The sequence below is a fragment of the Notolepis coatsorum genome, assembly GCF_963971535.1.
Source record: "Notolepis coatsorum genome assembly, chromosome: 1".
NCBI lineage: Eukaryota > Metazoa > Chordata > Actinopteri > Aulopiformes > Paralepididae > Notolepis > Notolepis coatsorum.
Window position 1 is genome coordinate 103,515,327 of NC_140165.1, and position 25,780 is coordinate 103,541,106.

Below are 25,780 nucleotides of genomic sequence, written 5' to 3' on the forward strand. Positions count from 1 at the left end.
TGCGTGAGGGGCATTCTGTGTGTGTGTGTGTGTGTGTGTTACTGAGGATGGACAGATAATGTTGATATTTAAACATGAATACATAATATATGTATTCATGATCATCATGCAACATAAAACAATTGTAGGAAGTTTGGGAGAGGAAAGGGTTTTAGCTTGCGTGTTGTGAGTTCCAAAACATTTTACTTAAAGTTTAAAGCTCAATATATAAAAAGTTAACAGGAGGTCTATTTGTATTAAAAACAATAGATTGTTTTTCATTTAAATGTCTGGAAGAGCTCAAAAATAAAAACATCAATTGATATTTCCGTAGCCTTTTTTTAGTTGATCTAAATGTGACTGATTGTGTTAAATGGGCACATAATATCGCCTCATATCGATCGCAGGCACCTGAATCGAATCGTATCGTATCGTATCGTGGCAGACTTTGTGATATCGGCAAATATCGTATCGTTGTCCAAAGAATCGATATCGTATCGTATCGTGATGAAACTGGTGATTCCCACCCCTAGTGAGTGAATGGGTAAAAATTTGAGGAACAAATTGTAAAGCGCTTTGGATAAAAGCGCTATATAAATGCAGCCATTTACCATTCTAAGAACTGGGCCTATGCCTGTTTCTTGGTTTTAAGGAAGTTGAGCTTAATTATAATAATTTGTTAAAGGTACAATCTGTAATGCCATCAAACGGCGACCTCTAGGCAAACGGCCCCTTTAGGTACTGTACTTTGTTTAAATCTTTTTTGTTTTGGTCGGTTGGTGTTGAGTGGTGATAAGGGAGGGGTTGCTATCGCTGACCACACCTCAGGCTTTGCCAAAAGTGCTTTTATTTATTAATCTTTTACAGAAATTGACATTTACTCGCTGATGATGGCACATGCCATTTTACTTGTCAATAGGTTGGCTAGTGTGTGTGCAGCTCAGGTCCCATGCTACCACCTGCAGCTGCCCCCACCCTCTGGAACGCCCTGCCCAACCATATCCGTCATGCAGACACCCTCATCATTTAAAAAAGCCCTAAAAACCCACCTTTTTACCCTTGCATTCAAACCTTGAACACCTCCCTCTCTCACCTTTTTATATCATTTTCATTTTCTCTACTAAAACTGTATTGTTTATTTTGCTCTGTAAAGTGTCTTTGAGTATTCGGAAAAGCACTATACAAAATTGATGTATTATTATTATCTGGAAACCCCCATAATGCTCCTCTCCTCCCTCAGACCGCCTGCCGTTCTCCATCCGGGTGCTCCTGGAGTCTGCCGTCAGGAACTGCGATGGCTTCCTGGTGAAACAGGCGGACGTGGAGAGCATCCTGAACTGGAAACACACCCAGACGCAGAGCGTGGAGGTGCCGTTCAGGCCATCCCGCGTCATCCTCCAGGACTTCACGTGAGTCTGGTCCTCGGGGTTGAACGATACCGTGTTGTGGTGGGGGTGTTGTTGGTGTTTATGTTGCATTGTTTTTATTCTGTCAACTGTGTGTTAATTTTATACTAATTGCTGTTGTGCACTCTGGACTGCGGTCCATGTGTGAAAAGTGCTATATAGATAGTTATTCATATATATTATTATCATATTGTAAAAAATGTATGCATTGAAATGTTTGTAAAGTCTTGACGACATTGAAAATGAGGGTGACCTCAATTGTCCTTTCGAGAATAAATAAGGGTTTGAATGAATGTTTAATTTTTTACGTGATAAACGTGAATAAACCAGATTTTTATATATATATATATATATATATATATATATATATATATATATCGATTTGACCAAGGCACGTGTGTGGGAAAAGAATAGTGTCCCTAAAACCCTTGAGATTCCGTGGTGTGGAGACGGTTGGTTGTCTGTCCTGACGGTTCACTCTCTGTCACCTCTGTGTAGTGGTGTGCCTGCTGTGGTCGACTTCGCTGCGATGCGTGACGCTGTCATGAAGCTTGGCGGCGATCCAGAGAAGATTAATCCTGTGTGCCCAGCTGACCTCGTCATTGATCATTCCATCCAGGTGGACTTTAACAGGAAGTAAGAATATGACCAGCAAAACTCTTTCACCATCTACTTGACAATGGCACTGTACATACATGTGTTGAATAATGTTAACCTGCAGCAGGCTATATAATGTACATCTACCTTTAGCTAGGATAACTAAGACTGGGTCCCACGACATGGATAGAGATCTTCATTGATAATGAACATATATAGTACATAATATTAGGGCTGTCTTAAATGCTTCGAAGCTTCGAACGTTCGATTCGATGGCACAAGCTTCGAACATTTAAAAAAAAATCGAAGTTTAAAAAAAAAAAAAAAAAAAAAAAATGTTTTACTTCGATTTGTGTGTGTGTGTAAGTGTGTGTGTGTGTGTGTGTGTGTGAACTACCCATCCCAGTTAGGACAGCCGAATCCCGTCCAATCTTTCACCGTCGACTAAAGACTCACTTCTTCAACCATTATCTGAAATGATAAAAAAAAATAAAAATCTAACCGTGACTAACCTTACTGTCATGCACTTGTCCTAATAAACTAACCTACACTGTAACACGCAACACTTTGATGAACATTGTTACTCAGCTGATAGAGTTGTACCCTTCTTGCTGTCTTGTCGTACAGAACTTGTAAGTCGCTTTGGATAAAAGCGTCAGCTAAATGACTAAATGTAAGTGTGTGTGTGTGTGTGTGTGTAGGTGTGTGTGTGTGTGTGTGTGTGCGCGCACCTTGTAGAATTCCACACATAAGAAAGAAAGATACTGGGATGAATAAACAAAATAGGAAATAAAATTTAGAAATGCATGCAATACATAAATAAATATGAATCTCCATATATGAAATATAACATTTAGATAAGGTGCTACTGAGATGTTTTGGTGAGTTCTTTGTTTTTTTGTGGAAGTTGCCCTTCTTAAAAATGCATGAACATTCACTGATAATTGGTCTGTAGTGGAGTCTACAAGGTCTACATTGCCGGACCATGTAGAATCCGGACCTTGTAGACTGACATAATTCTGTGCATAGTTTAGTCTACACAGGCCATATTTCAAATAATCAAAATCTTACTTCATTCATCTTAAACATTCTTGATTTGGGGGATTGGTAGTTCCCATGAAATCTGAAGTTGTTCAAACGACAACAGCGATCCACCTTGAATTAAATCACACAGCCGAGTGAAACCTTGTTGGATGCGTCAGTCACGAAAGGGGCTACTTAATTAATTAATCCAACCCACTTTATTTATAGAGCACATTTAAAAACAACAACGTTTACGAAAGTGCTGTACAAGTCCCACAACATAATAATAAAAAAAAGAAAAAAAAAAAAGAAATAAAAAAAAAAAAAAAAAAAATTTAATTTTTTTTCGAAGCTTCGAATTAAAATCGAAGCTCGGCCCCGAAGCTTCGATTGCCAAAAAAAGCTTCGAAGGTCAGCCCTACATAATATACATATAGAGGCCCACCATTATCAAAAGGATAAAAACGCAAGAAAGCGTACAGCTTATTTCCATTGCGGTCCTTCAGATATCTGAGTAATAATGCACTGGTGAGTGTATGCCTGAATGTGTGTAGGTGTATGAGAGTATGAGTGCATGATACAACATGCACTTGTCAGAGCCCGTGGGTGTGCCCACCACGCAGTGGGGAGGAAAACACAGGGAGATAAAATACAGTAAATAATCAATACAATAATCATAAAATAAAAGACAATTAAAAATATACCCCTCAAAACCTAATAAAATACGTTAAAATGAAATAAACAAGAAGAAAGTTTAATTTAGGTCCCTGTCCTGGCTGGATTTTAACTCATTCAGAGCCACGCCCATATGACCAAATTAGGGCTTCTATGCCAGCACTTTACTCAATGGGAGGATGGGGATATTTGCGAACGCTTAAACTATATCTTAAATTATGGGTCTAATACACCCGTCGCTTATCAATGACTTGCTTGCAGTCAACATGTACGAAACGGATTGTTTTTTCATCGGTACATTTCCGTTTTATACCGTTTTGAATAAGAGTATAGCCTTGGAGATTTCTAGTAATTCCAGAGAAATACGCGATAATCGCCCTTTAGTGGAATACACAAAACACGTTGTCATTTTTCGGCTGATTTATGAATCGTTTTCAAATAAACGCTAGATTATCGAGAGTATATGTGTCCTTATGCACGATACAAAAGCGGGCTGAAAAATCGCTTATTCGTGACTTGCTCAGCGCTAACATCACACACACACACACACACACATGTGATAGGAACATCTGATTAACCCAAGATTCGTAACATAAATTCCTTACCTCGCAAAAAGATTAATCCAATTCCTGATCGCCATTCCAAATATCGATTGTGTTTATTGATCCAATGTTATAGTCCAAAACACATAATCGACGCTGCTCTGAGTGTCCTCAGTCAATGTGGTAACACGATACTGCTTGCCCGAGAAGGGAAACCCGGACCGGAGTTATTTTTTCGATGCACATTCTCAGCCAATGATGTGCAATACCATCCGGGAGACGATAGGCGGCGGTATTTGCCCTTTTGCGAGCTCAGACCCATTCCCAATGATAACGTCAGGTTGGATGGATAAAAATGAATGGATATCGCTAATAAAATAAATAACGATTAAAACCCGATTATACTCGTGATTGGCACGGAACGGTTGGCTAGTTACCCCGACTATACTCGTGGTTGGCACGGAATGGGTTAAATAACCATGGTTTACATCGTAAGGAAGGACCAACCAGGTTTGCTGCAATAACACTAATATTATCTTTTTGCTTTTTAGGTCCGACAGCTTGCAGAAAAACCAGGATCTGGAATTTGACAGAAACCGGGAGAGATTTGAATTTTTAAAGGTATCAAAGTTTTAACCACCTTTTTGAAAGCCCTCAGAGCTGCACTCAGCTTTTCTTTTTGAAAGCCCTCGGAGCTGCACTCAGCTTTTCTTTTTGAAAGCCCTCGGAGCTGCACTCAGCTTTTCTTTTTGAAAGCCCTCGGAGCTGCACTCAGCTTTTCCATCCTATGAAATGAGGACCACGTAGACTCAACCATATACAATTACGCAGAATGAGGTCATTTGGGGGTTGAGTCTACAAGGTACTCATTTCAAATGATCAGAAATCTTTAGACTCAGTACCTCAGACGAAGAACCATAACTCTGTTTTAGGATTTCAGAGGAATGTTTTCAAACTTTATTATATAAAGGTGGTAACTTAGAATGTTGTGTTCATTCCTAGTTAAAGACTGTAGAGGTTGAGTACTTTATTATCTAAAGATGGTAAGTTGGAGTGTTGCGTTCATTCATAGTTAAAGACAGTAGAGGTTGAGCACTTTCTTTTGATTCACACTCCAAACTGCAAACACATGCTGTCCAAAACATTTCAATACAGAGTTGTAAGTCAATGTGAGGGTTTCCCGTCTCATTTGTTACAGTATTTATATGCATTAAATTCGGCCTCTCCTTCCTGTTCCAGTGGGGTTCTAAAGCATTCCGGAACATGCGGATCATTCCCCCGGGCTCCGGGATCGTTCATCAGGTCAACCTGGAGTATCTCGCCCGGGTGGTGTTTAATCAGGACGGATACTACTACCCTGACAGCCTCGTGGGCACGGACTCTCACACCACCATGATCGATGGTCTGGGTGTGCTTGGCTGGGGTAAGGCATTCTTTTCTTGGCCTTTAGTAATGGGAGCTTGCATGCACTGGCACGCCAACTTTAGAACACTCATGCACTGGCATGTCTACTTTAAAACACTTATGCACTCGCACTCCTACTTTAGAACACTTGCATGCACTGGCACACCTACATTAGAACACTTGCATGCACTGGCACACCTACATTAGAACACTCATCCACTGGCACACCTACATTAAAACACTCATCCACTGGCACACCCTTTGTGTTTTTTTCTTTTTCTTTTCTTAATCCAATGATTTAATGAGTTGAGGCCCCGTATAGGCCCATCTGGGTCTCTTGCCTCTACTCGGCACCTTTATACACTTTCTGTCATGGTCAATGTTTTTGACTGTTTTGCTGAAATGGTGCAAAAAAAAAAAAAAAAACTACATTAAAACACTTGCATGCACTGGCACGCCTACATTAGAAGAACTATAAACAAAAATAAACGAATGAGCTAAAAACGTAATCCCACTTTCTCCCTGTGTAGGAGTGGGCGGTATTGAAGCGGAGGCGGTCATGTTGGGCCAGCCAATAAGCATGGTTCTCCCTGAGGTAGTCGGATACAAACTCTACGGCGCCCCAAACAAATTCATCACCTCCACAGACATCGTCCTCACTGTTACCAAGGTAACTGGAATCCATTTTTATCTCCGCCAGATGGTTGCCTGGGTGATGCGTTTCTGGGTGCCAACACATTTGGGTGTGTCCAATTTTACGCCTGTTAATTTGGTGACCAGAAGCGCCAGCGCACCGCTGGGGGAACAGACTGGCATAACACGCTCAGACACTCTTGACACACACACATACACAACTAGAACTAGATGAGGAAAAATAGTATATCTGGAGAATTTTTTATTTGATTTTAAGGTGGTGAAACAAGAACCACTGTCTTTCCTTAGTGTTGGGACAGGGCCTTCTTTCCTTAGTGTTGGGACAGGGCCTCCTTTCCTTAGTGTTGGGACAGGGCCTTCTGTTATTAGTGTTGGGACAGGGCCTTCTTTCCTTGGTGTTGGGACAGGGCCTTCTTTCCTTAGTGTTGGGACAGGGCCTTCTTTCCTTAGTGTTGGGACAGGGCCTTCTTTCCTTAGTGTTGGGACAGGCCTTCTTTCCTTAGTGTGGGGACAGGGCCTTCTTTTATGAGTGTGGGGACAGGGCCTTCTTTCCTTAGTGTTGGGACAGGGCCTTCTTTCCTTAGTGTTGGGACAGGGCCTTCTTTCCTTAGTGTTGGGACAGGGCCTTCTTTCCTTAGTGTTGGGACAGGCCTTCTTTCCTTAGTGTTGGGACAGGGCCTTCTTTTATTAGTGTGGGGACAGGGCCTTCTTTCCTTAGTGTTGGGACAGGGCCTTCTTTTATTAGTGTTGGGACAGGGCCTTCTTTTATTAGTGTTGGGACAGGGCCTTTTATTAGTGTTGGGACAGGGCCTTCTTTCCTTAGTGTTGGGACAGGGCCTTCTTTCCTTAGTGTTGGGACAGGGCCTTCTTTCCTTAGTGTGGGGACAGGGCCTTCTTTTATTAGTGTTGGGACAGGGCCTTCTTTCCTTAGTGTTGGGACAGGGCCTTCTTTTATTAGTGTTGGGACAGGGCCTTTTTTCCTTAGTGTGGGGACAGGGCCTTCTTTCCTTAGTGTTGGGACAGGGCCTTCTTTCCTTAGTGTTGGGACAGGGCCTTCTTTCCTTAGTGTTGGGACAGGGCCTTCTTTCCTTAGTGTTGGGACAGGGCCTTCTTTCCTTAGTGTTGGGACAGGGCATTCTTTCCTTAGTGTTGGGACAGGGCCTTCTTTCCTTAGTGTTGGGACAGGGCCTTCTTTCCTTGGTGTTGGGACAGGGCCTTCTTTCCTTAGTGTTGGGACAGGGCCTTCTTTCATTAGTGTTGGGACAGGGCCTTCTTTCCTTAGTGTTGGGACAGGCCTTCTTTCCTTAGTGTGGGGACAGGGCCTTCTTTTATTAGTGTGGGGACAGGGCCTTCTTTCCTTAGTGTTGGGACAGGGCCTTCTTTCCTTAGTGTTGGGACAGGGCCTTCTTTCCTTAGTGTTGGGACAGGGCCTTCTTTCCTTAGTGTTGGGACAGGCCTTCTTTCCTTAGTGTTGGGACAGGGCCTTCTTTTATTAGTGTGGGGACAGGGCCTTCTTTCCTTAGTGTTGGGACAGGGCCTTCTTTTATTAGTGTTGGGACAGGGCCTTCTTTTATTAGTGTTGGGACAGGGCCTTTTATTAGTGTTGGGACAGGGCCTTCTTTCCTTAGTGTTGGGACAGGGCCTTCTTTCCTTAGTGTTGGGACAGGGCCTTCTTTCCTTAGTGTGGGGACAGGGCCTTCTTTTATTAGTGTTGGGACAGGGCCTTCTTTCCTTAGTGTTGGGACAGGGCCTTCTTTTATTAGTGTTGGGACAGGGCCTTTTTTCCTTAGTGTGGGGACAGGGCCTTCTTTCCTTAGTGTTGGGACAGGGCCTTCTTTCCTTAGTGTTGGGACAGGGCCTTCTTTCCTTAGTGTTGGGACAGGGCCTTCTTTCCTTAGTGTTGGGACAGGGCCTTCTTTCCTTAGTGTTGGGACAGGGCCTTCTTTCCTTAGTGTTGGGACAGGGCCTTCTTTCCTTAGTGTTGGGACAGGGCCTTCTTTCCTTAGTGTTGGGACAGGGCCTTCTTTCCTTAGTGTGGGGACAGGGCCTTCTTTCCTTAGTGTTGGGACAGGGCCTTCTTTTATTAGTGTTGGGACAGGGCCTTCTTTTATTAGTGTTGGGACAGGGCCTTCTTTCCTTAGTGTTGGGACAGGGCCTTCTTTTATTAGTGTTGGGACAGGGCCTTATTTCATTAGTGTTGGGACAGGGCCTTCTTTCCTTAGTGTTGGGACAGGGCCTTCTTTTATTAGTGTTGGGACAGGGCCTTCTTTCCTTAGTGTTGGGACAGGGCCTTTTATTAGTGTTGGGACAGGGCCTTCTTTTATTAGTGTTGGGACAGGGCCTTCTTTCCTTAGTGTTGGGACAGGGCCTTCTTTTATTAGTGTTGGGACAGGGCCTTCTTTCCTTAGTGTTGGGACAGGGCCTTCTTTCCTTAGTGTTGGGACAGGGCCTTCTTTCCTTAGTGTTGGGACAGGGCCTTCTTTTATTAGTGTTGGGACAGGGCCTTCTTTTATTAGTGTGGGGACAGGGCCTTCTTTCCTTAGTGTGGGGACAGGGCCTTCTTTCCTTAGTGTTGGGACAGGGCCTTCTTTTATTAGTGTTGGGACAGGGCCTTTTATTAGTGTTGGGACAGGGCCTTCTTTTATTAGTGTTGGGACAGGGCCTTCTTTTATTAGTGTGGGGACAGGGCCTTCTTTCTTTAGTGTTGGGACAGGGCCTTCTTTCCTTAGTGTGGGGACAGGGCCTTTTATTAGTGTTGGGACAGGGCCTTCTTTCCTTAGTGTTGGGACAGGGCCTTCTTTTATTAGTGTGGGGACAGGGCCTTCTTTCCTTAGTGTGGGGACAGGGCCTTCTTTTATTAGTGTTGGGACAGGGCCTTCTTTTATTAGTGTGGGGACAGGGCCTTCTTTCCTTAGTGTGGGGACAGGGCCTTCTTTTATTAGTGTTGAGACAGGGCCTTCTTTCCTTAGTGTTGGGACAGGGCCTTCTTTCCTTAGTGTGGGGACAGGGCCTTCTTTCCTTAGTGTTGGGACAGGGCCTTCTTTTATTAGTGTGGGGACAGGGCCTTCTTTCCTTAGTGTGGGGACAGGGCCTTCTTTTATTAGTGTTGAGACAGGGCCTTCTTTCCTTAGTGTTGGGACAGGGCCTTCTTTCCTTAGTGTTGGGACAGGGCCTTCTTTCCTTGGTGTTGGGACAGGGCCTTCTTTCATTAGTGTTGGGACAGGGCCTTCTTTTCTTAGTTTTGGGACAGGGCCTTCTTTCCTTAGTGTTGGGACAGGGCCTTCTTTCCTTAGTGTTGGGACAGGGCCTTCTTTCCTTAGTGTTGGGACAGGGCCTTCTTTCCTTAGTGTTGCGACAGGGCCTTCTTTTATTAGTGTTGGGACAGGGCCTTCTTTCCTTAGTGTTGGGACAGGGCCTTTTATTAGTGTAGGGACAGGGCCTTCTTTTATTAGTGTTGGGACAGGGCCTTCTTTCCTTAGTGTTGGGACAGGGCCTTCTTTTATTAGTGTTGGGACAGGGCCTTCTTTTATTAGTGTTGGGACAGGGCCTTCTTTCCTTAGTGTTGGGACAGGGCCTTCTTTTATTAGTGTAGGGACAGGGCCTTCTTTTATTAGTGTTGGGACAGGGCCTTCTTTCCTTAGTGTTGGGACAGGGCCTTCTTTTATTAGTGTTGGGACAGGGCCTTCTTTTATTAGTGTTGGGACAGGGCCTTCTTTCCTTAGTGTTGGGACAGGGCCTTCTTTCCTTAGTGTTGGGACAGGGCCTTCTTTCCTTAGTGTTGGGACATGGCCTTCTGTTATTAGTGTGGGGACAGGGCCTTCTTTCCTTAGTGTTGGGACAGGGCCTTCTTTCCTTAGTGTGGGGACATGGCCTTCTTTCCTTAGTGTTGGGACAGGGCCTTCTTTCATTAGTGTTGGGACAGGGCCTTCTTTCCTTAGTGTTGGGACAGGGCCTTTTATTAGTGTGGGGGCAGGGCCTTCTTTTATTAGTGTGGGGACAGGGCCTTCTTTTATTAGTGTTGGGACAGGGCCTTCTTTTATTAGTGTGGGGACAGGGCCTTCTTTCCTTAGTGTGGGGACAGGGCCTTCTTTCCTTAGTGTGGGGACAGGGCCTTATTTCCTTAGTGTGGGGACAGGGCCTTCTTTTATTAGTGTTGGGACAGGGCCTTCTTTCCTTAGTGTGGGGACAGGGCCTTCTTTCCTTAGTGTGGGGACAGGGCCTTCTTTTATTAGTGTTGGGACAGGGCCTTCTTTCCTTAGTGTTGGGACAGGGCCTTCTTTCTTTAGTGTTGGGACAGGGCCTTCTTTTATTAGTGTTGGGACAGGGCCTTCTTTTATTAGTGTTGGGACAGGGCCTTCTTTCCTTAGTGTTGGGACAGGGCCTTCTTTCCTTAGTGTTGGGACAGGGCCTTCTTTCCTTAGTGTTGGGACAGGGCCTTCTTTCCTTAGTGTTGGGACAGGGCCTTCTTTCCTTGGTGTTGGGACAGGGCCTTCTTTCTTTAGTGTTGGGACAGGGCCTTCTTTTATTAGTGTTGGGACAGGGCCTTCTTTTATTAGTGTTGGGACAGGGCCTTCTTTCCTTAGTGTTGGGACAGGGCCTTCTTTTATTAGTGTTGGGACAGGGCCTTCTTTTATTAGTGTTGGGACAGGGCCTTCTTTTATTAGTGTTGGGACAGGGCCTTCTTTCCTTAGTGTTGGGACAGGGCCTTCTTTCCTTAGTGTTGGGACAGGGCCTTCTTTCCTTAGTGTTGGGACAGGGCCTTCTTTCCTTAGTGTTGGGACAGGGCCTTCTTTCCTTGGTGTTGGGACAGGGCCTTCTTTCTTTAGTGTTGGGACAGGGCCTTCTTAGTGTGGGGACAGGGCCTTCTTTCCTTAGTGTTGGGACAGGGCCTTCTTTTATTAGTGTTGGGACAGGGCCTTCTTTCCTTAGTGTTGGGACAGGGCCTTCTTTTATTAGTGTAGGGACAGGGCCTTCTTTTATTAGTGTTGGGACAGGGCCTTCTTTTATTAGTGTTGGGACAGGGCCTTCTTTCCTTAGTGTTGGGACAGGGCCTTCTTTCCTTAGTGTTGGGACAGGGCCTTGTTTCCTTAGTGTTGGGACATGGCCTTCTGTTATTAGTGTTGGGACAGGGCCTTCTTTCCTTAGTGTGGGGACAGGGCCTTCTTTCCTTAGTGTTGGGGACAGGGCCTTCTTTCCTTAGTGTGGGGACAGGGCCTTCTTTCCTTAGTGTTGGGACATGGCCTTCTTTCCTTAGTGTTGGGACAGGGCCTTCTTTCATTAGTGTTGGGACAGGGCCTTCTTTCCTTAGTGTTGAGACGGGGCCTTCTTTCATTAGTGTTGGGACAGGGCCTTTCCTTAGTGTTGGGACAGGGCCTTCTTTCCTTAGTGTTGAGACGGGGCCTTCTTTCATTAGTGTTGACAGGGCCTTCTTTCCTTAGTGTGGGGACAGGGCCTTTTATTAGTGTTGGGACAGGGCCTTCTTTTATTAGTGTTGGGACAGGGCCTTCTTTCATTAGTGTTGGGACAGGGCCTTCTTTTATTAGTGTTGGGACAGGGCCTTCTTTTATTAGTGTTGGGACAGGGCCTTCTTTTATTAGTGTTGGGACAGGGCCTTCTTTTATTAGTGTTGGGACAGGGCCTTCTTTCCTTAGTGTTGGGACAGGGCCTTCTTTCCTTAGTGTTGGGACAGGACCTTCTTTCCTTAGTGTTGGGACAGGGCCTTCTTTCCTTAGTGTGGGGACAGGGCCTTCTTTCCTTAGTGTGGGGACAGGGCCTTCTTTCATTAGTGTTGGGACAGGGCCTTCTTTTATTAGTGTTGGGACAGGGCCTTCTTTCCTTAGTGTTGGGACAGGGCCTTCTTTTATTAGTGTGGGGACAGGGCCTTCTTTCCTTAGTGTTGGGACAGGGCCTTCTGTTATTAGTGTTGGGACAGGGCCTTCTTTTATTAGTGTGGGGACAGGGCCTTCTTTTATTAGTGTTGGGACAGGGCCTTCTTTCCTTAGTGTTGGGACAGGGCCTTCTTTCATTAGTGTTGGGACAGGGCCTTCTTTCCTTAGTGTTGGGACAGGGCCTTCTTTCCTTAGTGTTGGGACAGGGCCTTCTTTCCTTAGTGTTGGGACAGGCCTTCTTTTATTAGTGTTGGGACAGGGCCTTCTTTCATTAGTGTTGGGACAGGGCCTTCTTTTATTAGTGTTGGGACAGGGCCTTCTTTTATTAGTGTTGGGACAGGGCCTTCTTTTATTAGTGTTGGGACAGGGCCTTCTTTTATTAGTGTTGGGACAGGGCCTTCTTTTATTAGTGTTGGGACAGGGCCTTCTTTTATTAGTGTGGGGACAGGGCCTTCTTTCCTTAGTGTGGGGACAGGGCCTTCTTTTATTAGTGTTGGGACAGGGCCTTCTTTCCTTAGTGTTGGGACAGGGCCTTCTTTCCTTAGTGTTGGGACAGGGCCTTCTTTTATTAGTGTTGGGACAGGGCCTTCTTTTATTAGTGTTGGGACAGGGCCTTCTGTTATTAGTGTGGGGACAGGGCCTTCTTTTATTAGTGTTGGGACAGGGCCTTCTTTTATTAGTGTTGGGACAGGGCCTTCTTTTATTAGTGTTGGGACAGGGCCTTCTTTTATTAGTGTTGGGACAGGGCCTTCTTTTATTAGTGTTGGGACAGGGCCTTCTTTTATTAGTGTTGGGACAGGGCCTTCTTTCATTAGTGTTGGGACAGGGCCTTCTTTCCTTAGTGTTGGGACAGGGCCTTCTTTCCTTAGTGTGGGGACAGGGCCTTCTTTTATTAGTGTTGGGACAGGGCCTTCTTTTATTAGTGTTGGGACAGGGCCTTCTTTCCTTAGTGTTGGGACAGGGCCTTCTTTCTTTAGTGTTGGGACAGGGCCTTCTTTCCTTAGTGTTGGGACAGGGCCTTCTTTTATTAGTGTTGGGACAGGGCCTTCTTTTATTAGTGTTGGGACAGGGCCTTCTTTTATTAGTGTGGGGACAGGGCCTTCTTTCTTTAGTGTTGGGACAGGGCCTTCTTTTATTAGTGTTGGGACAGGGCCTTCTTTTATTAGTGTTGGGACAGGGCCTTCTTTCCTTAGTGTGGGGACAGGGCCTTCTTTCTTTAGTGTTGGGACAGGGCCTTCTTTTATTAGTGTTGGGACAGGGCCTTCTTTTATTAGTGTTGGGACAGGGCCTTCTTTCTTTAGTGTTGGGACAGGGCCTTCTTTTATTAGTGTTGGGACAGGGCCTTCTTTCCTTAGTGTGGGGACAGGGCCTTCTTTTATTAGTGTTGGGACAGGGCCTTCTTTTATTAGTGTTGGGACAGGGCCTTCTTTCTTTAGTGTTGGGACAGGGCCTTCTTTTATTAGTGTGGGGACAGGGCCTTCTTTCCTTAGTGTTGGGACAGGGCCTTCTTTTATTAGTGTTGGGACAGGGCCTTTTATTAGTGTGGGGACAGGGCCTTCTTTCCTTAGTGTTGGGACAGGGCCTTCTTTTATTAGTGTGGGGACAGGGCCTTCTTTCCTTAGTGTGGGGCCAGGGCCTTCTTTCCTTAGTGTTGGGACAGGGCCTTCTTTCCTTAGTGTTGGGACAGGGCCTTCTTTCCTTAGTGTTGGGACAGGGCCTTCTTTCCTTAGTGTGGGGACAGGGCCTTCTTTCCTTAGTGTTGGGACAGGGCCTTCTTTTATTAGTGTTGGGACAGGGCCTTCTTTCTTTAGTGTTGGGACAGGGCCTTTTATTAGTGTTGGGACAGGGCCTTCTTTTATTAGTGTTGGGACAGGGCCTTTTATTAGTGTTGGGACAGGGCCTTCTTGCCTTAGTGTTGGGACAGGGCCTTCTTTCCTTAGTGTTGGGACAGGGCCTTCTTTCCTTAGTGTTGGGACAGGGCCTTCTTTCCTTAGTGTTGGGACAGGGCCTTCTTTTATTAGTGTTGGGACAGGGCCTTCTTTCCTTAGTGTTGGGACAGGGCCTTCTTTTATTAGTGTTGGGACAGGGCCTTCTTTATTAGTGTTGGGACAGGGCCTTTTATTAGTGTTGGGACAGGGCCTTCTTTTATTAGTGTTGGGACAGGGCCTTCTTTCATTAGTGTTGGGACAAGGCCTTCTTTCTTTAGTGTTGGGACAGGGCCTTCTTTTATTAGTGTTGGGACAGGGCCTTCTTTCTTTAGTGTTGGGACAGGGCCTTCTTTCATTAGTGTTGGGACAGGGCCTTCTTTATTAGTGTTGGGACAGGGCCTTCTTTTATTAGTGTTGGGACAGGGCCTTCTTTCATTAGTGTTGGGACAGGGCCTTCTTTCATTAGTGTTGGGACAGGGCCTTCTTTCATTAGTGTTGGGACAGGGCCTTCTTTCATTAGTGTTGGGACAGGGCCTTCTTTTATTAGTGTTGGGACAGGGCCTTATTTCATTAGTGTTGGGACAGGGCCTTCTGTTATTAGTGTTGGGACAGGGCCAGGGGAGGAAATTAGGCCACTTTACTGGCCAAATGCTAGTATTTTTTACGTTTGGCTGGTAAAAAAAATCAGATACCCGCCAGTTGGCTGGTAAGCCAAAAAGTTAGTTTCCTCCCCTGCTGGCGAGTATACAAAAAAATAAAACATTCTGCAATCACTGCACTGGCAAACGGTGCGTGTCTTCCGAGTGTTCGCTTTAGTTGACAGTGCCACGAGAGCACTGCACAAGACCACCCGCGGACATATAATGTTTAATAAACGTTTGCGCAGTACTGGCCAACCCGCGGACATATAATAATAAAAGTCCCGCGGTACTAGGCTAGCCATCAGGAGCACTCGCAAACAGATAACGTTAAACACAGCAGAAGATGGAAAACAGACAGACTGACCAACGGGGATCTGCATCCAACCCTAGTACAACCCTCGAGTATAAGTTACTAAGGACACATTTAAATCACAGAGGTGTAATGTTAGTCTACTGGAACTGTATACAGTGGTTAGCTTCTAGTTAGCGTTTTAGCTATAGCTGCTTGCTAGCTAACGTTAGCCCCGTGTGCTCAAAGCAGCCAGCTAGGTGTATCTGTTATGACTATAATGTTTCCAAAAAAGCACCGGACTACGACGTAAGGTTAGACATTTTATTTCATGCTCAAAAGCCCCTGGCTTGCACATCGCAGTCACGAAAGGGGCTAGCTCAACCAGTGCACTGTGCACAACAGCACACCAACCCAACTGACGTTACCACAACACTTGACGTACTTCACAGCACTGTTGTAAGACCACCGTGCTGTCTTAAAGGCACAGTGTGCCTACCCAGATGCATACACAACATTGACACGGCTTGACATACAAAGAAGTAATTATCACAATTAGCGATTTTTTTTGTCTGGTAAAAAATCTGTTTGGCTGGTAAAAAAAATCAGATACTCGCCAGTTGGCTGGTAAGCCAAAAAGTTAGTTTCCTCCCCTGGACAGGGCCTTCTTTTATTAGTGTTGGGACAGGGCCTTCTTTTATTAGTGTTGGGACAGGGCCTTCTTTTATTAGTGTTGGGACAGGGCCTTCTTTTATTAGTGTTGGGACAGGGCCTTCTTTCCTTAGTGTTGGGACAGGGCCTTCTTTTATTAGTGTTGGGACAGGGCCTTCTTTATTAGTGTTGGGACAGGGCCTTTTATTAGTGTTGGGACAGGGCCTTCTTTTATTAGTGTTGGGACAGGGCCTTCTTTCATTAGTGTTGGGACAAGGCCTTCTTTATTTAGTGTTGGGACAGGGCCTTCTTTTATTAGTGTTGGGACAGGGCCTTCTTTCTTTAGTGTTGGGACAGGGCCTTCTTTCATTAGTGTTGGGACAGGGCCTTCTTTATTAGTGTTGGGACAGGGCCTTTTATTAGTGTTGGGACAGGGCCTTCTTTTATTAGTGTTGGGACAGGGCCTTCTTTCATTAGTGTTGGGACAGGGCCTTCTTTCATTAGTGTTGGGACAGGGCCTTCTTTCATTAGTGTTGGGACAGGGCCTTCTTTCATTAGTGTTGGGACAGGGCCTTCTTTTATTAGTGTTGGGACAGGGCCTTATTTCATTAGTGTTGGGACAGGGCCTTCTGTTATTAGTGTTGGGACAGGGCCAGGGGAGGAAATTAGGCCACTTTACTGGCCAAATGCTAGTATTTTTTACGTTTGGCTGGTAAAAATAATCAGATACCCGCCAGTTGGCTGGTAAGCCAAAAAGTTAGTTTCCTCCCCTGCTGGCGAGTATACAAAAAAATAAAACATTCTGCAATCACTGCACTGGCAAACGGTGCGTGTCTTCCGAGTGTTCGCTTTAGTTGACAGTGCCACGAGAGCACTGCACAAGACCACCCGCGGACATATAATGTTTAATAAACGTTTGCGCAGTACTGGCCAACCCGCGGACATATAATAATAAAAGTCCCGCGGTACTAGGCTAGCCATCAGGAGCACTCGCAAACAGATAACGTTAAACACAGCAGAAGATGGAAAACAGACAGACTGACCAACGGGGATCTGCATCCAACCCTAGTACAACCCTCGAGTATAAGTTACTAAGGACACATTTAAATCACAGAGGTGTAATGTTAGTCTACTGGAACTGTATACAGTGGTTAGCTTCTAGTTAGCGTTTTAGCTATAGCTGCTTGCTAGCTAACGTTAGCCCCGTGTGCTCAAAGCAGCCAGCTAGGTGTATCTGTTATGACTATAATGTTTCCAAAAAAGCACCGGACTACGACGTAAGGTTAGACATTTTATTTCATGCTCAAAAGCCCCTGGCTTGCACATCGCAGTCACGAAAGGGGCTAGCTCAACCAGTGCACTGTGCACAAAGGCATTAAAGCGTTCCGTCTTGGGACGGATATCCGTCCATTTGATTTGGAGATTCCGTCATTTGATTCGGAGTCGTGACGGATTTTAACCTGAGCCAATCAGAGGCGTCAAATATCATTTTTTCCCCTACCGCGGCCGCACCAAACAGTCATTTGGCTCTGCGGCTCTGCAGATACCCCCTACTCCTTTAACCCGCCTCTGCTGTGCTCAGCACCAATGGGAAGCGGCCATTTTTCGTTTTGAGTTTCTGAAACTCCGCAATTGCTCTCTAGCTCTACTCGAGAGTAAACTTGACTCATCAACATGCGCCAACTTTTCCGAGACAGTAAGTTCATTTGACTTATTCTAGTCTAAAGAAACATATATATTACTATTGCTATTGATAAATCTAGTTAACGTGAATGCCACAAAACTAATGCCTTTTGTTAATCAGAACGTTATTTACGCGACAAGTTCAACCAGTGTGTTGTTGTTGGTGGTGGTGGTGGTGGTGGTGGTGTTGCGTGTGTGAGCTTGCGCCTCCGTGTATGATAAATGTGAATGTTGATAAATCTAGGTAACGTTAATGCCACAAAACGAATGCCTTTGTTAATCAGAACGTTATTTGCGTTATCAATTGTTTTTAAGCTCAATAAACGTCTTTCTACCATTTGTCCGGGAGATCTCTGGGTAACAGTACTGTATATTTGCATATCATATATGTCACAAATGTAACATTACTATCTATATACCTGTAGTATGTCATGTATGTCACTATGAATTGAAAATGGGGGACCCTGATGTAAACAAGACGAACGTCTTTCTCTGGTCTGCATCCCCTTAACAATTGTGTGTATTGAGCTGTACTGTATTGTACCCATTCTGCTATCTGTTAAATATTGATTGATTGTCATTAACAGATTGCAGAATGGGTACAATACAGTACAGCTCAATACACACAATTGTTAAGGGGATGCAGACCAGAGAGAGACTTTCGTCTTGTTTACATCAGGGTCCCCCATTTTCAATTCATCATAACATATATGACACACATGACATACAGATAGACAATACTGCTACATCTATACATTTATGACATACCAGATTTACAAATACAGTAGCCTATTGTTTGTGATACAAAAATAGTCTAAAAAGAGTATATACATTTGACGAAGAAACTGTACATTGGAGGTGGGATGGGGGGGTTGTAACTGTACATTGGATTATTGACAACCTTACTTGGTCCCAAGAAGAGGGTCTTGTGTATTAAATAAAGTTTTCATTCATTCATTCACTCTGGATCTTGTAAATCCAGTAGCAATACACACAATTGTTAAGGGGATGCAGGCCAGAGAAAGGCGTTTGTCTTGTTTACATCATCAGGGTCCCCCATTTTCAATTCATAGTGACATCATGACATTTATGACATTTATGACATGCATGCCTTACAGGTATATAGTAATAGTACTGTTACATTTGTCACATATACGATATGCAAATATACAGTACTGTTACCCAGAGATCCTAACAGTAAATATATACATATGATGAGGAGGAGACTGTACATTAGGAGGGGGTGGGTGGTAAAAAAGATATACAAACGGTGGGGAGGAGACTGTCCATTGTTGTTGTACCATAATTGTGAAACATGTTTAGTCCCTTGTTTGTATGATAACAAGCCGTTTAGTTCATGGTTCAAAGTAATGGGAAAAGGGTGCTATCTCGCCATCAATCAGAAGCTAGCCACAAGACTTGCATTCACGCTCTCCAGCACACAGCCTCCCTGCCTGGCACAACAACCACAACAGTAGGGTCTATAGTCACAGTCAGGACAGTAGGCTCTACAAGTAGGCTCCCTTAAAACGCTAACGCTATTTAAAAAAAAAAAAAAAATACAGTGGAGGTTAAAATAAGAATATGACTTGGCCAGAAAAAAAGTTCAGTCAGGAGAATTTTTTTTGCTTTAATCCCTGCACAACAGCACACCAACCCAACTGACGTTACCACAACACTTGACGTACTTCACAGCACTGTTGTAAGACCACCGTGCTGTCTTAAAGGCACAGTGTGCCTACCCAGATGCATACACAACATTGACACGGCTTGACATACAAAGAAGTAATTATCACAATTAGCGATTTTTTTTGTCTGGTAAAAAATCTGTTTGGCTGGTAAAAAAAATCAGATACTCGCCAGTTGGCTGGTAAGCCAAAAAGTTAGTTTCCTCCCCTGGACAGGGCCTTTTTTTATTAGTGTTGGGACAGGGCCTTCTTTTATTAGTGTTGGGACAGGGCCTTCTTTTATTAGTGTTGGGACAGGGCCTTCTTTCATTAGTGTTGGGACAGGGCCTTCTTTTATTAGTGTTGGGACAGGGCCTTCTTTTATTAGTGTTGGGACAGGGCCTTATTTCATTAGTGTTGGGACAGGGCCTTCTGTTATTAGTGTTGGGACAGGGCCTTCTTGCATTAGTGTTGGGACAGGGCCTTCTTTTATTAGTGTTGGGACAGGGCCTTATTTCATTAGTGTTGGGACAGGGCCTTCTTTTATTAGTGTTGGGACAGGGCCTTCTTTTATTAGTGTTGGGACAGGGCCTTCTTTTATTAGTGTTGGGACAGGGCCTTCTTTTATTAGTGTTGGGACAGGGCCTTCTTTCATTAGTGTTGGGACAGGGCCTTCTTTTATTAGTGTTGGGACAGGGCCTTCTGTTATTAGTGTTGGGACAGGGCCTTCTTTCCTTAGTGTTGGGACAGGGCCTTCTTTTATTAGTGTTGGGACAGGGCCTTCTTTTATTAGTGTTGGGACAGGGCCTTCTTTCCTTAGTGTTGGGACAGGGCCTTCTTTCCTTAGTGTTGGGACAGGGCCTTCTTTTATTAGTGTTGGGACAGGGCCTTCTTTCCTTAGTGTTGGGACAGGGCCTTCTTTTATTAGTGTTGGGACAGGGCCTTCTTTCCTTAGTGTTGGGACAGGGCCTTCTGTTATTAGTGTTGGGACAGGGCCTTCTTTCCTTAGTGTTGGGACAGGGCCTTCTTTCCTTAGTGTGGGGACAGGGCCTTCTTTCATTAGTGTTGGGACAGGGCCTTCTTTTATTAGTGTTGGGACAGGGCCTTCTTTCATTAGTGTTGGGACAGGGCCTTCTTTCATTAGTGTTGGGACAGGGCCTTCTTTCCTTAGTGTGGGGACAGGGCCTTCTTTCCTTAGTGTTGGGACAGGCCTTCTTTCCTTAGTGTTGGGACAGGGCCTTCTTTCCTTAGTGTTGGGACAGGGCCTTTTATTAGTGTTGGGACAAGGCCTTCTTTTATTAGTGTTGGGACAGGGACTTCTTTTATTAGTGTTGGGACAGGGCCTTCTTTCCTTAGTGTTGGGACAGGGCCTTCTTTCCTTAGTGTTGGGACAGGCCTTCTTTTATTAGTGTTGGGACAGGGCCTTATTTTCTTAGTGTTGGGACAGGGCCTTCTTTCCTTAGTGTTGGGACAGGGCCTTCTTTTATTAGTGTTGGACAGGCCTTCTTTTATTAGTGTTGGGACAGGGCCTTCTTTCCTTAGTGTTGGGACAGGGCCTTCTTTCCTTAGTGTTGGGACAGGGCCTTCTTTCATTAGTGTTGGGACAGGGCCTTCTTTCCTTAGTGTTGGGACAGGGCCTTCTTTCCTTAGTGTTGGGACAGGGCCTTCTTTCCTTAGTGTTGGGACAGGGCCTTCTTTCCTTAGTGTTAGGACAGGGCCTTCTTTCCTTAGTGTTGGGACATGGCCTTCTTTCCTTAGTGTTGGGACAGGGCCTTCTTTCCTTAGTGTTGGGACAGGGCCTTCTTTCCTTAGTGTTGGGACAGGGCCTTCTTTCATTAGTGTTGGGACAGGGCCTTCTTTCCTTAGTGTTGGGACAGGGCCTTCTTTCCTTAGTGTTGGGACAGGGCCTTCTTTCCTTAGTGTTGGGACAGGGCCTTCTTTCCTTAGTGTTGGGACAGGGCCTTCTTTCCTTAGTGTTGGGACAGGGCCTTCTTTCCTTAGTGTTGGGACAGGGCCTTCTTTCCTTAGTGTTGGGACAGGGCCTTCTTTCCTTAGTGTTGGGACAGGGCCTTCTTTTATTAGTGTTGGGACAGGGCCTTCTTTCATTAGTGTTGGGACAGGGCCTTATTTCCTTAGTGTTGGGACAGGGCCTTCTTTCCTTAGTGTTGGGACAGGGCCTTTTTTCCTTAGTGTTGGGACAGGGCCTTCTTTTATTAGTGTTGGGACAGGGCCTTCTTTCCTTAGTGTTGGGACAGGGCCTTCTTTTATTAGTGTTGGGACAGGGCCTTCTTTCCTTAGTGTTGGGACAGGGCCTTCTTTTATTAGTGTTGGGACAGGGCCTTCTTTCCTTAGTGTTGGGACAGGGCCTTCTTTTATTAGTGTTGGGACAGGGCCTTCTTTCCTTAGTGTTGGGACAGGGCCTTCTTTCCTTAGTGTTGGGACAGGGCCTTCTTTTATTAGTGTGGGGACAGGGCCTTCTTTCCTTAGTGTTGGGACAGGGCCTTCTTTCCTTAGTGTTGGGACAGGACCTTCTTTCCTTAGTGTGGGGACAGGGCCTTCTTTCCTTAGTGTTGGGACAGGGCCTTCTTTCCTTAGTGTTGGGACAGGGCCTTCTTTTATTAGTGTTGGGACAGGGCCTTCTTTCCTTAGTGTTGGGACAGGGCCTTCTTTTATTAGTGTTGGGACAGGGCCTTATTTCCTTAGTGTTGGGACAGGGCCTTCTTTCCTTAGTGTTGGGACAGGGCCTTCTTTCCTTAGTGTTGGGACAGGGCCTTCTTTCCTTAGTGTTGGGACAGGACCTTCTTTCCTTAGTGTTGGGACAGGGCCTTCTTTCCTTAGTGTTGGGACAGGGCCTTCTTTTATTAGTGTTGGGACAGGGCCTTCTTTCCTTAGTGTTGGGACAGGGCCTTCTTTTATTAGTGTTGGGACAGGGCCTTATTTCCTTAGTGTTGGGACAGGGCCTTCTTTCCTTAGTGTTGGGACAGGGCCTTCTTTCCTTAGTGTTGGGACAGGGCCTTCTTTCCTTAGTGTTGGGACAGGGCCTTCTTTCCTTAGTGTTGGGACAGGGCCTTCTTTCCTTAGTGTTGGGACAGGGCCTTCTTTTATTAGTGTTGGGACAGGGCCTTCTTTCATTAGTGTTGGGACAGGGCCTTCTTTCCTTAGTGTTGGGACAGGGCCTTCTTTCCTTAGTGTTGGGATAGGGCCTTCTTTCCTTAGTGTTGGGACAGGGCCTTCTTTTATTAGTGTTGGGACAGGCCTTCTTTTATTAGTGTTGGGACAGGCCTTCTTTCCTTAGTGTTGGGACAGGGCCTTCTTTTATTAGTGTTGGGACAGGGCCTTCTTTCCTTAGTGTTGGGACAGGGCCTTCTTTTATTAGTGTTGGGACAGGGCCTTCTTTCCTTAGTGTTGGGACAGGGCCTTCTTTTATTAGTGTTGGGACAGGGCCTTCTTTCCTTAGTGTTGGGACAGGGCCTTCTTTTATTAGTGTGGGGACAGGGCCTTCTTTCCTTAGTGTTGGGACAGGGCCTTCTTTCCTTAGTGTTGGGACAGGGCCTTCTTTCCTTAGTGTGGGGACAGGGCCTTCTTTCCTTAGTGTTGGGACAGGGCCTTCTTTCCTTAGTGTTGGGACAGGGCCTTCTTTTATTAGTGTTGGGACAGGGCCTTCTTTCCTTAGTGTTGGGACAGGGCCTTCTTTTATTAGTGTTGGGACAGGGCCTTCTTTTATTAGTGTTGGGACAGGGCCTTCTTTTATTAGTGTTGGGACAGGGCCTTCTTTCTTTAGTGTTGGGACAGGGCCTTCTTTTATTAGTGTTGGGACAGGGCCTTCTTTCCTTAGTGTTGGGACAGGGCCTTCTTTTATTAGTGTTGGGACAGGGCCTTCTTTCTTTCGTGTTGGGACAGGGCCTTTTATTAGTGTGGGGACAGGGCCTTCTTTCCTTAGTGTTGGGACAGGGCCTTCTTTCCTTAGTGTTGGGACAGGGCCTTCTTTTATTAGTGTTGGGACAGGGCCTTCTTTCCTTAGTGTTGGGACAGGGCCTTCTTTTATTAGTGTTGGGACAGGGCCTTTTATTAGTGTTGGGACAGGGCCTTCTTTTATTAGTGTTGGGACAGGGCCTTCTTTTATTAGTGTTGGGACAGGGCCTTCTTTTATTAGTGTGGGGACAGGGCCTTCTTTCCTTAGTGTTGGGACAGGGCCTTCTTTCCTTAGTGTTGGGACAGGGCCTTCTTTCCTTAGTGTTGGGACAGGGCCTTCTTTCCTTAGTGTTGGGACAGGGCCTTCTTTTATTAGTGTGGGGACAGGGCCTTCTTTCCTTAGTGTGGGGACAGGGCCTTCTTTCCTTAGTGTTGGGACAGGGCCTTCTTTTATTAGTGTTGGGACAGGGCCTTCTTTCCTTAGTGTTGCGACAGGGCCTTTTATTAGTGTGGGGACAGGGCCTTCTTTCCTTAGTATTGGGACAGGGCCTTCTTTCCTTAGTGTTGGGACAGGGCCTTATTTCATTAGTGTTGGGACAGGGCCTTCTGTTATTAGTGTTGGGACAGGGCCAGGGGAGGAAATTAGGCCACTTTACTGGCCAAATGCTAGTATTTTTTACGTTTGGCTGGTAAAAAAAATCAGATACCCGCCAGTTGGCTGGTAAGCCAAAAAGTTAGTTTCCTCCCCTGCTGGCGAGTATTCAAAAAAATAAAACATTCTGCAATCACTGCACTGGCAAACGGTGCGTGTCTTCCGAGTGTTCGCTTTAGTTGACAGTGCCACGAGAGCACTGCACAAGACCACCCGCGGACATATAATGTTTAATAAACGTTTGCGCAGTACTGGCCAACCCGCGGACATATAATAATAAAAGTCCCGCGGTACTAGGCTAGCCATCAGGAGCACTCGCAAACAGATAACGTTAAACACAGCAGAAGATGGAAAACAGACAGACTGACCAACGGGGATCTGCATCCAACCCTAGTACAACCCTCGAGTATAAGTTACTAAGGACACATTTAAATCACAGAGGTGTAATGTTAGTCTACTGGAACTGTATACAGTGGTTAGCTTCTAGTTAGCGTTTTAGCTATAGCTGCTTGCTAGCTAACGTTAGCCCCGTGTGCTCAAAGCAGCCAGCTAGGTGTATCTGTTATGACTATAATGTTTCCAAAAAAGCACCGGACTACGACGTAAGGTTAGACATTTTATTTCATGCTCAAAAGCCCCTGGCTTGCACATCGCAGTCACGAAAGGGGCTAGCTCAACCAGTGCACTGTGCACAACAGCACACCAACCCAACTGACGTTACCACAACACTTGACGTACTTCACAGCACTGTTGTAAGACCACCGTGCTGTCTTAAAGGCACAGTGTGCCTACCCAGATGCATACACAACATTGACACGGCTTGACATACAAAGAAGTAATTATCACAATTAGCGATTTTCTTTGTCTGGTAAAAAATCTGTTTGGCTGGTAAAAAAAATCAGATACTCGCCAGTTGGCTGGTAAGCCAAAAAGTTTGTTTCCTCCCCTGGACAGGGCCTTCTTTTATTAGTGTTGGGACAGGGCCTTCTTTTATTAGTGTTGGGACAGGGCCTTCTTTTATTAGTGTTGGGACAGGGCCTTCTTTTATTAGTGTTGGGACAGGGCCTTCTTTCCTTAGTGTTGGGACAGGGCCTTCTTTTATTAGTGTTGGGACAGGGCCTTCTTTATTAGTGTTGGGACAGGGCCTTTTATTAGTGTTGGGACAGGGCCTTCTTTTATTAGTGTTGGGACAGGGCCTTCTTTCATTAGTGTTGGGACAAGGCCTTCTTTCTTTAGTGTTGGGACAGGGCCTTCTTTTATTAGTGTTGGGACAGGGCCTTCTTTCTTTAGTGTTGGGACAGGGCCTTCTTTCATTAGTGTTGGGACAGGGCCTTCTTTATTAGTGTTGGGACAGGGCCTTTTATTAGTGTTGGGACAGGGCCTTCTTTTATTAGTGTTGGGACAGGGCCTTCTTTCATTAGTGTTGGGACAGGGCCTTCTTTCATTAGTGTTGGGACAGGGCCTTCTTTCATTAGTGTTGGGACAGGGCCTTCTTTCATTAGTGTTGGGACAGGGCCTTCTTTTATTAGTGTTGGGACAGGGCCTTATTTCATTAGTGTTGGGACAGGGCCTTCTGTTATTAGTGTTGGGACAGGGCCTTCTGTTATTAGTGTTGGGACAGGGCCTTCTTTCCTTAGTGTTGGGACAGGGCCTTCTTTCCTTAGTGTGGGGACAGGGCCTTCTTTCATTAGTGTTGGGACAGGGCCTTCTTTTATTAGTGTTGGGACAGGGCCTTCTTTTATTAGTGTTGGGACAGGGCCTTCTTTCATTAGTGTTGGGACAGGGCCTTCTTTCATTAGTGTTGGGACAGGGCCTTCTTTCCTTAGTGTGGGGACAGGGCCTTCTTTCCTTAGTGTTGGGACAGGCCTTCTTTCCTTAGTGTTGGGACAGGGCCTTCTTTCCTTAGTGTTGGGACAGGGCCTTTTATTAGTGTTGGGACAAGGCCTTCTTTTATTAGTGTTGGGACAGGGCCTTCTTTTATTAGTGTTGGGACAGGGCCTTCTTTCCTTAGTGTTGGGACAGGGCCTTCTTTCCTTAGTGTTGGGACAGGCCTTCTTTTATTAGTGTTGGGACAGGGCCTTATTTTCTTAGTGTTGGGACAGGGCCTTCTTTCCTTAGTGTTGGGACAGGGCCTTCTTTTATTAGTGTTGGACAGGCCTTCTTTTATTAGTGTTGGGACAGGGCCTTCT

At 45.5% G+C, this 25,780-nt stretch overlaps 1 protein-coding gene across 1 annotated transcript in view; it reads left to right on the plus strand.

Moving 5' to 3' along the window:
• Positions 1-25,780, plus strand: part of aco1 (aconitase 1, soluble) — a 131,333-nt gene that overhangs the window by 13,684 nt on the left and 91,869 nt on the right. The window contains exons 3-7 of the mRNA XM_084335159.1: positions 1,220-1,388; positions 1,884-2,021; positions 4,774-4,843; positions 5,462-5,645; positions 6,157-6,296. Coding sequence (XP_084191285.1) covers positions 1,220-1,388; positions 1,884-2,021; positions 4,774-4,843; positions 5,462-5,645; positions 6,157-6,296 — 701 coding nt within the window. The remainder of the gene's footprint in view (positions 1-1,219; positions 1,389-1,883; positions 2,022-4,773; positions 4,844-5,461; positions 5,646-6,156; positions 6,297-25,780) is intronic.